The 15,845-nt window shown below is 48.3% G+C and overlaps 1 protein-coding gene across 1 annotated transcript in view; it reads left to right on the forward strand.

Moving 5' to 3' along the window:
• LOC106087496 (protocadherin-like wing polarity protein stan) overlaps positions 1-15,845 on the forward strand; it is a 196,734-nt gene that overhangs the window by 170,627 nt on the left and 10,262 nt on the right. Inside the window, exon 6 of the mRNA XM_059369869.1 lies at positions 1-6,862. Within this exon, the coding sequence (XP_059225852.1) occupies positions 1-6,862 (6,862 nt within the window). The remainder of the gene's footprint in view (positions 6,863-15,845) is intronic.

Here is a 15,845-nt window from a genome sequence, read left to right on the forward strand (position 1 = left end):
AAAATGTTCCCGTGGGCTATAACATAATTCGGGTGCAGGCCTATGACAGCGATGAGGGTGCGAATGCCGAAATTGCCTACAGCATTTTGGAGAGAGATGATAACTTCCCCTTGGCAGTGGATGCCCGCACGGGCTGGATACAGACCATCAAACAATTGGATCGTGAGGAACAAAATCGTTTTGCCTTTCAGGTGATAGCCAAAGATGGTGGAGTGCCTCCCAAGTCGGCCAGTTCTACGGTGGTCATCACAGTGCAAGATGTCAATGACAATGACCCGGTGTTCAATCCCAAATACTATGAGGCCAATGTGGGTGAGGACCAACCGCCGGGGACGCCTGTTTGTACGGTAACCGCCACCGATCCGGATGAAGATTCCCGCTTGCATTATGAAATCACCTCGGGCAATACCCGAGGACGCTTTGCCATAACCTCACAAAATGGTCGCGGCCTAATAACCATAGCCCAGTCTTTGGACTATAAGCAGGAGAAGAGATTTCTATTGACCATCACTGCCACCGATTCGGGTGGTAGGGCGGATACAGCCTCAGTGAACATCAACATAACCGATGCCAATAATTTTGCCCCGATTTTCGAAAATGCTCCCTACAGTGCTTCCGTGTTCGAGGATGCCCCCATAGGCACCACTGTCCTGGTGGTATCGGCCACCGACAGCGATGTGGGCATAAATGCCCAGATTACCTATTCGCTGAACGATGAGAGCATAAATGGCTTGAGTAGCCCTGATCCGTTTTCCATAAACGCCCAAACTGGAGCTATAGTCACCAGTGCTTTGCTGGATCGAGAAACCACCAGTGGCTACTTGCTAACGGTAACTGCCAAGGATGGGGGCAACCCTTCGCTGAGTGACACCACCGATGTGGAGATAAGCGTCACCGATGTCAACGATAATCCACCGCAGTTTAAGAATCCCCTATACCAGGCCTCCATACTGGAAGACGCCTTGGTGGGTACCTCAGTGCTGCAGATATCAGCCTCCGATCCTGACATAGGCCTAAATGGACGCATCAAATATTTGCTAAGTGATCGCGATGTGGAGGATGGTTCTTTTGTGGTGGATCCCACCTCGGGCACCATACGCACCAACAAGAATTTGGATCGTGAAAGTGTGGCCATTTACCATTTGACTGCCATAGCAGTGGACAAGGGTTCGCCGGCCATGTCCAGTACAGTGGAGGTGCAAATTCGCCTGGAAGATGTCAACGATTCGCCGCCCACCTTTCCCTCGGACAAGATAACGCTGTATGTGCCGGAGAATTCCCCTGTGGGCTCGGTGGTGGGCGAGATACATGCCCATGATCCGGATGAGGGTGTGAATGCGGTGGTCCATTACAGCATAATTGGTGGCGACGATTCGAATTCCTTTTCTTTGGTTACCCGTCCTGGCTCGGAGAGAGCCCAACTGTTGACCATGACCGAGCTGGACTATGAATCCAATCGCAAGCGATTTGAGCTGGTAATACGAGCCGCCTCTCCTCCTCTACGCAATGATGCCCATGTTGAGATACTGGTAACCGATGTCAATGACAATGCCCCAGTGCTGCGCGATTTTCAGGTGATATTCAACAACTTCCGTGACCACTTCCCCAGCGGCGACATAGGCCGCATACCCGCCTTTGATGCCGATGTCAGCGACAAGCTTACCTATCGCATACTCTCGGGTAACAATGCCAATCTGATACGGCTCAACCAGACCACAGGAGGCCTGAGCTTAAGTCCCCAGCTCAATACCAATGTGCCGAAATTTGCCACCATGGAGGTGTCGGTGACGGATGGCATCAACGAAGCCAAGGCCATCATGCAACTGGCGGTGCGCCTCATCACCGAGGATATGCTTTTCAATTCTGTCACAGTGCGTCTCAATGAAATGACCGAGGAGGCTTTTCTCTCGCCTCTGCTGAATTTCTTCTTGGATGGATTGGCCGCCATCATACCTTGCCCCAAGGAGAATATTTTCATTTTCTCCATACAGGATGACACGGATGTAACCTCGCGCATACTCAATGTCAGCTTCTCTGCCAAGAGACCCGATGTGTCGCATGAGGAGTTCTATACGCCCCAATATCTGCAGGAGCGAGTCTATTTGAATCGAGCCATTCTGGCACGTCTGGCCACCGTGGAGGTGTTGCCCTTCGATGACAATCTGTGTGTGCGCGAACCCTGCCTGAATTTTGAGGAGTGCTTGACGGTATTGAAATTTGGCAATGCATCCGATTTCATACACAGCGACACGGTGCTCTTCCGACCCATTTACCCAGTGAACACCTTCGCCTGCTCCTGTCCGGAGGGCTTTACTGGCAGCAAGGAGCACTACTTGTGTGACACCGAAGTGGATTTGTGCTATTCGGATCCCTGCCACAATGGGGGTAGCTGTGTGCGCCGCGAGGGTGGCTACACCTGTGTCTGTCCACCCTCCCACACGGGGGTTAATTGTGAAAATGATATCAAAAAGTTGAAGCCTTGCATGTCGGACATCTGCGAGGGTGGTCTGTCGTGCATGAACAACTACATGAGCTCCCAGCCGCCACCCTACACACCCACGTGTGAGTTGCGTTCGCGCTCCTTCTCACGCAACTCTTTCCTGACCTTCGAAAGCCTGAAGCAAAGGCATCGCTTCAATGTGAAGTTACGCTTCGCCACCGTCCATGAGAACGGTTTGCTGCTCTACAATGGCCGCTACAATGAGCTGCACGATTTTGTGGCCCTCGAAGTGGTGCAGGGTCATGTCACATTCACCTTCTCCCTGGGCGATCGCAGTGAAAAAGTGGCGGTGGTGCAAAATCGCAAAGTATCCGATGGCCAATGGCATGAGGTGGAGCTGGTGTATTTGAATCGCACCGTCACCCTGATAGTGGATAAATGTGATACGGCCATTGCCTTGGCTGGCAATTTGGGCAATCGTTGGAATTGTGCCAACCAAACCACCCTGAAGCTGGACAAACGTTGCGCCCTGCTCACCGAGACCTGTCATCGTTTTCTGGATCTGACAGGACCGCTGCAAATAGGCGGTTTGCCCCGCATACCCGCCCACTTCCCCATCGACAATCAAGACTATGTGGGCTGCATTTCGGATTTGCGCATAGATGAGCGCTACATCGACTTGAACTCGTATGTGGCCGACAATGGCACCATTTCCGGCTGTCCCCAAAGGAATCCCTTGTGTTCCTCGGAGCCCTGCTTTAATGGGGGAGCCTGCCACGAGGGCTGGAACACCTACACCTGTGAATGTCCCGAGGGATATGCTGGCAACAATTGCCAGGAGAGCATACCAGCGCCTTGGCGTTTCTCCGGAGATGGCAGTCTGAGTTTTAATCCCTTGCTGCGGCCCATACAAATGCCCTGGGTAACCTCGCTGGCGTTGAGGACTCGCCAAAGGAATGCCTTCCTCATACAAATACAAATAGGACAAAACAGTTCGGCGGTGATATGCCTTAAGGATGGCATTCTCTACTACATTTTCGATAACGAGCCCATGTTCCTGGCGGGGGCCTTTCTGGCCGACGGCGAATGGCATCGGGTGGAGATTAAGTGGATGGGCTCTGAGTTGATGTTTTCGGTTGACTTTGGCCAACGCTCTGGTGCAGTGCCTGTTGCGCAAAAGATTCAAGGCCTCTATGTGGGTAAAATAGTCATAGGCAGTGCGGACAGCTCCATTGGCCATGTGGACGATTTACTGCCCTACGAGGGCTGCATACAGGAAGTGCGCATAGGAGCCTCTCAGGCGGTGTTGTCGAGGCCCACCATACGTGAAAATGTCGAAGATGGTTGCCTCTCGAAGGCCGAATGTCCGGCCATGTGTACTGCTCACTCCAGCTGCACCACCTCCTGGGACCATGCCGAGTGCGAATGTCTGCCCGGCTATGTGGGTCCCGATTGTCTGCCCATCTGCACCGTCAAGCCTTGTGTGGCGGGAGTCTGTCGTGCCAACATCAGTGAGCCCAAGGGTTATCGTTGCGAGTGCAACTCTACCTATCAACACGGCGAGTATTGTGAGAAAACGGTGCAGCAACCCTGCCCCGGTGGCTGGTGGGGCGAGAAGGTATGCGGGCCCTGCAAATGCAATGTGAAGCAAGGCTATCACCCCGACTGTCACAAAACCACTGGTCATTGTCATTGCAAAACCAACCACTATCAGCCGCCCAATGAAACGGCCTGCATACCGTGTGACTGCTATTCCATAGGATCCTTCAACAGCGCCTGCAATCCGCTGACCGGACAATGTGAATGCCGCGAAGGTGTTATTGGTCGCCGTTGTGACTCCTGCTCGAATCCCTATGCCGAGGTTACTCTCAATGGCTGCGAGGTGGTCTATGATGCCTGTCCCCGCTCCTTTGCTGCCGGTGTCTGGTGGCCTCGCACCCCCTTGGGCAGCACCACTGTGGAAAACTGTCCGGCGCCCTCACGTGGTAAAGGTCAGCGCAGCTGCAACATATTGTCGGGCGGCTGGAATGTGGCCGATATGTTCAACTGTACCTCGGAACCTTTTGTGGAACTGCGAAAGCAGCTTTCGCAATTGGAAAAGCTGGAATTGGAGCTGAATTCGTTTGTGGCCATTAAAACCGCGGAGAATCTTCAAAAGGCCTGCACCACCGTGGATCGCAGCACCAAAGTCCATAAGAAACCCTCGAACAAGGATCATCGCCGCTACAAAATGGAATCCTCGTTTCTGCTCAATGAGCAACACGCCGCCACCAACATCAAAGATAACAATGTGTGGTCACATGAGCTGGAATTGGAATATCTCTCGGATGAAATGAAGTTTTCCCATGATCGCCTATATGGAGCCGATCTGCTGGTTACCGAAGGCCTGCTCCAAGAGCTCATCAACTATGAGCTAATGCAGAATGGCCTCAATCTGACCCATTCCCAGGACAAGTATTTCATCAAAAATCTGGTGGAGGCGGCCAGTGTCATATTGGATCGCAAATATGCGGGAGAGTGGCGTCGAGCCTCCGAGCTGATACAACGAGGGCCCGACGATCTGCTGGATGCCTTCAACAAATACATGGTGGTGCTGGCCAGATCCCAGCACGACACCTACACCAGTCCCTTCGAGATAGTGCAGCCCAATATGGCCTTTGGCTTGGACATAGTCACCGCCGAGTCCCTGTTCGGCTATGAGCCAGAGCAGCTGAGCGAGTATCATAAGACCAAATATTTCAAGCCCAATGCCTTTACCACCGAAAGCATTATTTTGCCCGATACCAGTGGATTTCTGCAGCATTCGGCCAAACAGAAGCCGGTCATCACCTTTCCCAAGTACAACAACTACATACAGGACAAGACGAAATTCGATAAATTCTCCAAGGTACTGGTGCCGCTGGACATGTTGGGCATAACGCCACCCGAAAGCAATGAGGTCACCTATGGCAGTGGCAATGATTACAAGGCCATCGTCTCCTATGCCCAGTACAAAGATGTGGGCCAATTGCTGCCGGATATGTTCGATGAGACCATCACGCGACGCTGGGGGGTGGACATAGAGGTGGCCTCTCCCATATTGTCCTTGGCCATACTGGTTCCCTCCACGGAGGCCGAGGAGAAACGCATTGAAATTCCCTATCGCAAGATATCAACACAGAAGACCTACTCGGCCACGGGCTCCAGTGAACAGGAGTTCATAGAGGTCTTCGATGTGCCCAAGAAGCATGGCCAGGGTCAGACTTCAGCAGCAGCATCCAATTCGGGCAGTGAGGAGCATATGATAGAGAACATTCGCATAACAGCCCATGAAATACCACCAGCAACGTCGGTCTCCTCAGCCTCCTCCTCCTCCTCGTCGTCGTCACGAGAACATGACAGCAATGAGGCGGTGGAAATTGAGGATGGCGAAGAGCCACACATCAATGTCCACTTTGAGGACAACATCGAATTCCATGGCAATTCGGGCGAAGAAGTCATCATCAGTTCGCCCGAGGATATGGCACATGAGTATGACCAATCCCAGGAAATGCATGAGGAACACGAGTCCGAGGAGCACTCGTCCAAGGGGGAAAACGAGGCCTTCTATCGCCATCGACGCCTGGTCAAGCGGCAGGTGGAAGTCATCTATCCCAGTGAGCAAATGCAGACGCCACAACACATCTCCTATCGTTCGCTGGGCTCACCACATCTCTCACAGCCCATTAAATTGCAAATGTGGTTAGACATAGAGGCCGCACGCTTTGGGCCACGCTCCAATCCTCAATGTGTGCGCTGGAATTCATTTACCAATCAATGGACTCGCCTGGGCTGTCAAACCGATATACCCGACTACGAATCAATGCATTTGGCAGCCAGTGCTGCTGGCGCCTCCACCTCCGCCTCCGGCTCCAACTCATCGCCGCCACCCGCCATTATTGTCAATTGCACCTGCACTCACATCTCTAATTATGCCGTCATTGTGGACGTTATCGATCCCGAGGATATACCAGAGCCCTCATTGCTGGTGCAAATCACTTCGTATTCGGCCTTCCTCGTCTCGCTGCCCGTGCTGCTCAGTGTTTTGATTGCATTAGCCTTGTTGCGTGGCCAACAGACCAATTCGAATACCATTCACCAGAATATCGTCCTGTGCGTGTTCTTCGCCGAGCTGCTGTTCTTTGTGGGCATGCAATCGAGGCGTAATTTGCTCGAAAATGAATTCCCCTGCAAACTGATTGCGATTTGTTTGCATTATTTCTGGTTGGCTGCATTCGCATGGACCACCGTGGACTGTGTGCATTTGTATCGCATGCTAACGGAGATGCGTGATATTAATCATGGTCCAATGGGTTTCTACTTTGCCATGGGTTATGGTGCGCCCGCCATCGTAGTTGGCCTATCGGTGGGTGTGCGAGCACATGAATATGGCAATAGTCTGTTGTAAGTATTAAGCCTTCACAAAAAGAGATAAAATGCATATATATAGGTGTGCGTGTGCACATGTGTGTATGTGTGTGTGTGTTTGTTTTCGAAATTTAGAACGAATGCGATTGAGTGTTGATTGATTTGTGTTTTTGGTGAAAGGATTGGTAAAATCCTAAATGGATATGTCTGTGGGTGAGTGGGTGTGTGAGTGTGGGTGTGAGTGAATCCTTTCAATTTATTCCGTTGGCATTTGTGGCAGAGGAATTCCCAAAGCAAACTAACATCCTTTCCCTTGATGGGATAGTGTTTGGGTCAAGTTAAGGCAACTGATTCAGAGTTAACACCCATGGTGGCAAAAACATCTATCCATGGATGAAATTGAAGAAATGTTAATCATTTTTCATTTTTGTAGGTTTTGTTTTTATAACCCATCACCATAGGGTGGAGAGTAAACTGAATTCGTCCTTTCGTTTGATATACCTCAAAGTATTGAACTAAGACACCATAAGGTTGAGGTGGGTAGCGGGTAGCACCAGAAGTTGAAAACAGGGTTTTTGGGGGGACCTGTCCTAAATGAGGCAAAGCTGCCGCTTTCTCCGGCCAAGTACTTTGGCCTGATTCTTGACCAGAAATCAAGCAAGAGAAGCAATGGAGAGGGTCAAAAGGTGAGGGTTAACAAGTAAAAAGGCGTTAAGTTCGGCCGGGCCGAACTTTGGATACCCACCACCTCGGGTATATATGCGAACCACCTTTCGTCAAAATCCATTGAAAAATTCATACCTTATGCCCCATAACAGCTATATAGACATATCATGCGATTTAGAGCAAATGCTTATAAGTACAAGTCATTGTTCAACCGAGAGATCGGTCTATATGGCAGCTATATCCAAATCTGGACCGATCTGAGGCAAACTGAAGACAAATATCGAAGGGCCCAACACAACTCACTGTCCCAAATTTCGGCGACATCGGACAATAAATGCGCTTTTTATGGGCCCAAAACCTTAAATCGAGAGTTCGGTCTATATGGCAGCTATATCCAAATCTGAACCGATCAGGGCCAAATAGATGAAAGGTGTCAAAAGGCCTAAGGCAACTCACTGTCCAAAATCGGATAATAAATGTGGCTTTTATGGGCCCAAGAACCCAAATCGGAAGATCGGTCAATATGGCAGCTATATGCAAATCTGAACCGATCGGGGCCAAATTGACGAAGGATGTGGAAGGGCCGAACACAACGCACTGTCCCAAATTTCAGCACAAGCGGATAATAAATGTGGCTTTTATGGGCCTAAGACCCTAAATCGGAAGATCGGTCTATATGGCATCTATATCCAAATTTGGACCGATCTGGGCCAAATTGACGATAGATGTCGAAGGGCTCACCGCAACTAACTGTCCCAAATTTCAGCAAAATCGGATAATAAATGTGGGTTTTATGGGCCCAAGACCCTAAATCGGAGGATCGGTATATATGGCAGCTATATGCAAATCTGAACCGATCGGGGCCAAATTGACGAAGGATGTGGAAGGGCCGAACACAACGCACTGTCCTAAATTTCAGCACAATCGAATAATAAATGTGACTTTTATGGGCCCAAAACCCTAAATCGGAGGATCGGTATATATGGCAGCTATATCCAAATCTGAACCGATCGGGGCCAAATTGACGAAGGATGTGGAAGGGACGAACGCAACTCACTGTCCCAAATTTCAGCACAATCGGATAATAAATGTGGCTTTTATGGGCCTAAGACCCTAAATCGGAAGATCGGTCTATATGGCAGCTATATCCAAATTTGAACCGATCTCGGCCAAATTGACGAAGGATGTTGGAAGGCCTAATCGAATAATAAATGTGACTTTTATGGGCCCAAAACCCAAAATCGGAGGATCGGTATATATGGCAGCTATATGCAAATCTGAACCGATCGGGGCCAAATTGACGAAGGATGTGGAAGGGACGAACGCAACTCACTGTCCCAAATTTCAGCAAAATCGGATAATAAATGTGGCTTTTATGGGCCTAAGACCCTTAATCGGCGGATCGGTCTATATGGGGGCTATATCAAGATATAGTCCGATATAGCCCATCTTCGAACTTAACCTGCTTATGGACAAAAAAAAGAATCTGTGCAAAATTTCACCTCAATATCTCTATTTTTAAAGACTGTAGCGTGATTTCAACAGACAGGCGGACAGACGGACGGACATGTCTAGATCGTCTTAGATTTTTACGCTGATCAAGAATATATATACTTTATAGGGTCGGAAATGGATATTTCGATGTGTTGCAAACGGAATGAAAAAATGAATATACCCCCATCCTTCGGTGGTGGGTATAAAAAGGCCATAAAGGGGATTGAATGCTTCCCACTCCTATCACAACTCGTTAGGAAGGGATTGGTGGCTAAGGCCGGATACGGTTTTCGACGATTCTCTCCTATAGATGTTTGGAGCGACATTAGTTTCTGGAAAACTGTGCCCTCGAGGAATTACAGCGTACAGTGGCAATGCAGATCTCCGCAGCAAGGAAGAGGGTGATGAATACAATTCTCGTTCTTAGAACTTTGCACTTGTATTGTATGTTGGCAGTCTGGCAACAAAAAAAAACGCCCTCGAACTAAGGGAGTCAGGTACTTGACTTAAATTTTGTTCATTCTTCTCTTCTGTTGGGAGATGGAGATGCGGCGCGGCTGACTATATACCAGGCAACATATTCGATGTCATTTTCCCCAAAAGGGAACTCTTGGTGCTGGAAAAATGGACATACCCCTTTTCCGGCACCTTCTGTATACACGATTGTGTCTAAATTGAAGAGAGCACTGGGGCACAGGAGTCTTAATTGAAATCCTTGGAATCGGGGTTTCTGGACGGATGCATCATTTTTCAGGCAGAGGTCTTCGCAGTCCCGAAAGCACTGCAGACGATGTTGATGTGGGAGCTGCGAACCGTTTATACTGTCCAAATGATCATGCGGCGCTGAAAGCCTGGTGTCGGACCATTTGAGGTCGAGACCAGATAGCCGGTTGTACGTATCGGATTGACCCCTTGGAGTTCTTCATCGGCAAGGGCAGCCGCCTAAGTGTACCACACACTGCTACTACAACAACCAGATAAAAGATGCCAAGAACTTATTCGAAAAATGGGAAAGCTGTCAATCCCAGCCGGTTGTATGTACCGGATTGATCCGATGTATTCCTTCATCGGCAAGGGCTGCCGCCTCAGTGTACCACACACTGCTACTACAACAACAACATGGGAAAGCTGTCAAGCTCTACCGGGTACCAGGTGATCAAGGGGTTGCGGAAACGGCCGACAAGCTGGCCAGGTATGAATCGCTATTAGCGCAAAGAGTGCTACGGAATCATTGAACCCTCTGCTATTCAAGCTTCTTGGCAGAATGGATGCCTTCAACGATGACCGCGAGAATGAGGCTTCGGCTGAGGCAGTGGGTTGCAGGGTGACAAAGGCCAAGTAGTTCGCAGAACAGAAAATAGACTAACTTGGGACTCAGATACCATGATATCGGACTTCTGATAAGAGTCCAGACTGGTGTAACGTGGTTTTATCTATGGCTGAGGTAAGCCAGCAGTCCTCCAGCATTTCCCTTAAAGGACCCACAAACCCTAAATAATAACACACCTATAAGTCCCTTTCAGGATAGGTAAGGTTTAAGCGGCAGTCTACTATCAGACTCACTTAGAGGTTTTCGTCCATTGTGATACCACAGGAACAGAAGAAGAAAGATGCCTTCTAGTTCCCACCGTTGAACCATACAGTTCGCTTTAAAAAGCCCAATAATTTGCGAATGTTCACATCCGCTTAATCAGACAGGTTCTCAAAGAAATGAGAACCTAAAATGGAACTCCTTCTGACTGCCAGTGTGGGACACACACACAGAAGGGGTTCTAGAGTCTCTCCTTCCTCGATGTCTCTACAGGTTCTGCAAAAGTCGTTGCTGGCAAGCTTCAGTCTGTCAGCATGTTTTCCGATTAGACAGTGACCTGTCTTGACGGACACAATGACTGAGAAGTCTGTTCTAGCCAATGACAGCTAAGCAGTAGACCTCTTCAAGTCTAGATGAGGCCACAAAGTTTTGGAATGCTCACATCCCCATTTTTGTGACTATCTATCATTCGTTGCCTGGTCCTGAAAACTTAGCTTACATGTCGCTAGAGGCATACCAACAGATTCCAGTGTCCCTGGAGCGTGTAAGGTAGTTCCTAGTCCCGCAAGCTCGTCTGCTTAAGAATTCCCTGGAATATCTCTGTGGCCCGGCACCTAGAACAGGTGAATTTTGAACTGTTCAGCCATCTCGTTGAGAGATATGCAACAGTCGTGGGCGGTTTTTGTGTTCAGAAATACGTTCTCCAGGGATTTAATGGCTGCCTGGCTGTCTGAGAAGTTATTTAAGCCAATCGTCGTTATGACATTATATCTAAGCCATTCCACCACTTCCTTAATTTCAAGGATCTCTGCTTGATACACACCGCAGTGGTCGGGTAACCTGTTCGATATAACCAGTTCTAAATCTTTAGAGTACACCCCAAAGCCCATCTGGTCGTTTAGTTTGGAACCATCCGTATAGAAGTCTATGTAACTTCTGTTATCAGGCATATCGTAGTTCCATTCGGTTCTATCAGGAATAGTGGTACAGCACTTTTAATCAAAAAGCGGCTCAAGTAGGGTGTGATCCACATTGCCTGGAACATCGGATGTTGTATCAAAGATAACACAGTGTCCGTAGCCGCCATATGACCAAGGAGAAAGCACCCTTAACCTCACAGCAGTGGTCGCGGCAATTTGAGTAGCTACAATGTCCAGAGGCATTAAATTCAGTGCATCAGATGGTGTCGTCCTCAGTGCGGCTGTGATACACAAACAAGCCATCCTTTGGATCGGGTTAAGTATTGAGCAATAGGTGGTTTTTTGAAGTGCCGTCCACCCATCCACAACACCATACAGCATTATAGGTCTGACAACTGCAGTATATACCCAATGCATGATACGCGATCAAAATCCCCAACTTTTGCCAATGGCTCTCTTGCAGGTGTATAGGGCAAGGGTTGCCTTTCTTGCCCTTTCCAAAATGTCGGATTTGAAGTTCAATTTCCTGTCCAGCAAAACACCCAGTTTCTGTAAATGGAACATTCCCAAGGAGACAGGTTCCCCTGTGGGCAACTTGTATCTCCTGCTGAAAAGAACTATCTACGTCTTGCACGGATTTGTACCCAAACCACTTTCGGTACCCCACCTTGTTGTTGCACGTAGAGCTTTCGGAAGTATATCTCTTAGAGTGCTGGGAAACTTTCCCCTTACCACAATTGCCACGTCATCAGCATACGGTGAATGAAGATACCCCCACTAGGATTATAAAGAGGTGCAGCAGCTCGCCAGACTTTTCCATTGCATCCCCTGATCTCCTGAGCCGAAAATCCTTTGGGCAATAAGATGTTTCGACTCCTTTAAGTAGCCAGGCCCTGATGTGTATCACCGGTTGAATTACAAGCTGTGTCTGATGGGCTGGTTCCTTGACTTAGGAGATATAATCTGCTTTTATCAGAATGTCATACATACCTGTGGGATGGAGGCACACGATGGTTATTTTCATTCCGAAAGCAGGAAACCCCTACCACAGAAAGGCGAAAGATTTTCGTCCTATTAGTCTGTCATCCTTTATGCTGAATACTCTTGAGAGTTTGATAGAAACATGTCTTAGAGCAAAGATCCCTGTAGATCGCCTGTCGCAGCAGCCAAACGCATGTACTTTACTTTAATTGGATGTGACAGAACATTTGTTCCACCAGCCGAACGTAGAATAGCGTTCCAAGCGCCTCGATCTTCTGCGCTCATTCTAAAATCTCTGACCCCAAGTTTCTAGGTGTCTCCCACCACTTGATCTTTCCATCGGGCTTTTGGTCTTCCCGGTTTGTGGTCTTCCCGGTTTGCCTGGAAAAGACTTCTTTGCTGGAGCTTGTTCATCCATTCTGACAAACAGGGAACAGGGTGGCCATTGGTTATCGAATATCACAGGCACTCAGTATTTGTGCAAGAGCAGGTGCCGCCCAGCCTCTCACTGAGACCCTCGATACCGCTGAGTGTCCGCGGCTGCCGTTGCAGTTACTCCGTATGGAGCATTCCACTATCCGCAACCCGTGGACACGCCCGGTAGCTCGCAGCTAAGCATCTCGTACCAGCAATGAGCACCACACACATCGGACCTCAATGTTCTAGCCTGTGTGGACTCGGCACAGCTATCCCGTGTCGAGTCCTGACTGGTCATTGCAATGTCAGGCACTCGAAGTCGCGGTTGAATTACAATGCCCGGTAGCTCGCATCTGCTTAGCATCTCGTAACATCATTGAACACCACACAGATCGAACCTCAATGTTCCAGACAGTGTGGTGCTCACCCCTATCCCGTGCCAAGTCCTGACTGGTCATTGCAAAGTCAGGCCCTCGAAGTCGCGCTGGACTCTGGCGGATGCAGACTTCTGCAGGGTAGGCGAATACAAGCAGAATTTGGAGAGGGTGGAGTACCTTTTGTATCCCTGTCTAGCAATTGCAAGGCTAATACACAGGGTAACAGGTGAACACCTCTTTTTATGCCCGGTTTCGCTCCAAGCATTTAGTCCTCTTGTCATTCCGTGAGCGTTTCTTCCCGGCCCGGTATCGTAAAGGCCTATAATGCCATAAAAACAGCCGGCAGTCGCAGCAACATACCGATATCGTGTGTCTCGGAGTAGGCCCCATTCCCCTGTCTGACCCCACCTAGGAACAATCACAGGACAGGGTCTCGTCCTGCTAAAAACCCGAAATCCATTTCCCAGTCCTCTCTTCCGGGAAAGCAAATACCGAAGATTCTATTCTAAATTAACCTCGGTACCTGGTAGTAAAAAACCGTTCTCAATATATCCTCTGCATATATAACACCCTGTAGCTGTGGCACTTTCTCCCGTCCTTCTTCACCATGCCGAGCACCCTCAGCCTAAATCCAAAATTGACGGCACACTTCCGAACATATATTTACATAGGAGGTATATCCCATATAGCTTCCAAGCTCGCATGCGGTGTGGATCTCAATGCTCTCGTGATTCAGGCTTAGGTTCTTGGTAATTTCTCCCCAGTAAGAGTCGTCATTTCTAAAGCTATGTCAGCACAGTTCGCACAATAGCAGGGTTCATGAAGTAAATCATACTCGGATTATTTCCCCACTTTCTACTGAATTTTCCCCTTCGGTATATAAGACGCACAGTGCCTTCCGGTTTCTTTGCTCCATATGCCCCTTCGAGCACTAGGCCCAGGTATTTCGCATCCTTCGACAACTACAGAGTGGTACTGTCCAAAACGAGAGTCTAAAATTTAGTATTTTATATGTTCGAGTGAAGAGCACCGCTCCATATTCCTTGTATTAGTCTTCAGGAGGCAACTATAGCTCAGAGGTTAGCATGTATGCCTATGGCGCTGAACGCCTGGGTTCGAATCCTGGCGGGAACATCAATCTCTCTCTCGATTTAAGGTTTTGGCTCCATTTAAGGTGCACTTATTGTCAGCTTTCGCCGAAATTTGGGACATTGAAAAGAGTAAGAGCCTCCGACATCCTTCTTGAATTTGGCCCAGATCGGTTCAGATTTGGATATAGCTGCCATATAGACTGATCTCTCGATTTATGCTTTTGGCCCCATAAAAGTCGCATTTGTTGTCCGATTTCGCCGAAATTTGGGACAGTGAATTGCTTTAAGCTCTTCAACATCCTTCTTAAGTTTTGCCCAGATCGGGTCAGATTTGGATATAGCTGCCATATAGACCGATATCTCGATTTAAGGTTTTGGTCCCATAAAAGGCGTATTTATTGTTCGATTTCGCCGAAATTTGGGACATTGAAAAGAGTAAGGGCCTTCGACATCCTTCTTCAATTTGGTTCAGATTCCAGATCGGTTCAGATTTGGATATAGCTGCCATATAGACCGATCTTTCGATTTATGCTTTTGGCCCCATAAAAGGCGCATTTATTGTCCGATTTCGCCGAAATTTGGGACAGTCAAATGCGTTAGGCTCTTCGACATCTTTCTGCAATATGGCTCAGATCGGTCCAGATTTGAATATAGCTGCCATATTGACCGATCTCTCGATTTGAGGTCTAGGGCCCATTAAATGTGCATTAGTTGTCTGATTCCGCCGAAATTAAGGACAGTGAAATGCTTTAAGCTTTTCGACATCCTTCTTCAATTTGACTCAAATCGGCCCAGATTTGGATATAGCTGCCATATAGACCGATCTCTCGATTTAAGGTTTTGGCCCCATAAAAGGCGTATTTATTGTCCGATTTCGCCGAAATTAGGGACAGTGAAATGCGTTAGGCTTTTCGACATCTTTCTGCAATATGGCCCAGATCGGTCCAGATTTGAATATAGCTGCCATATTGACCGATCTCTCGATTTGAGGTCTAGGGCCCATAAAAGGTGCATTTATTGTCCGATTTCGCCGAAATTAAGGACAGTGAAATCCTTTAAGCTCTTCGACATCCTTCTTCAATTTGACTCAGATCGGCCCAGATTTGTATATAGCTCCCATATAGACCGATCTCTCGATTTAAGGTTTTGGCACCATAAAAGGCGTATTTATTGTCCGATTTCGCCGAAATTAAGAACGGTGAAATTCGTTAGGCTCTTCGACATCCTTCTTCAATTTGAGTCAGATCGGTCCAGATTTGGATATAGCTGCCATATAGACCGATCTCTCGATATACATATTTATAATGCGATTTCGCTGAAATTTGACACAGTGACTAATGTTAGGCTGCTGAGTATCGAAGCTGTGTTCCATCCTTCCCATTGAATATTTACAAAAGCCTTAATACATTGCACCACCGACCGCTATGATATTCATAATGGTCGGTGAATGAACGCGTGTTCACAAAATCATCCACACTTGTTAACAATATTTCCAACAACGTGTGTGTAAGATAATGACAACATTGGTGTATGATTTTATAC

This window comes from Stomoxys calcitrans, chromosome 5 (genome assembly GCF_963082655.1).
Source record: "Stomoxys calcitrans chromosome 5, idStoCalc2.1, whole genome shotgun sequence".
NCBI classification, from domain to species: Eukaryota; Metazoa; Arthropoda; class Insecta; order Diptera; family Muscidae; genus Stomoxys; species Stomoxys calcitrans.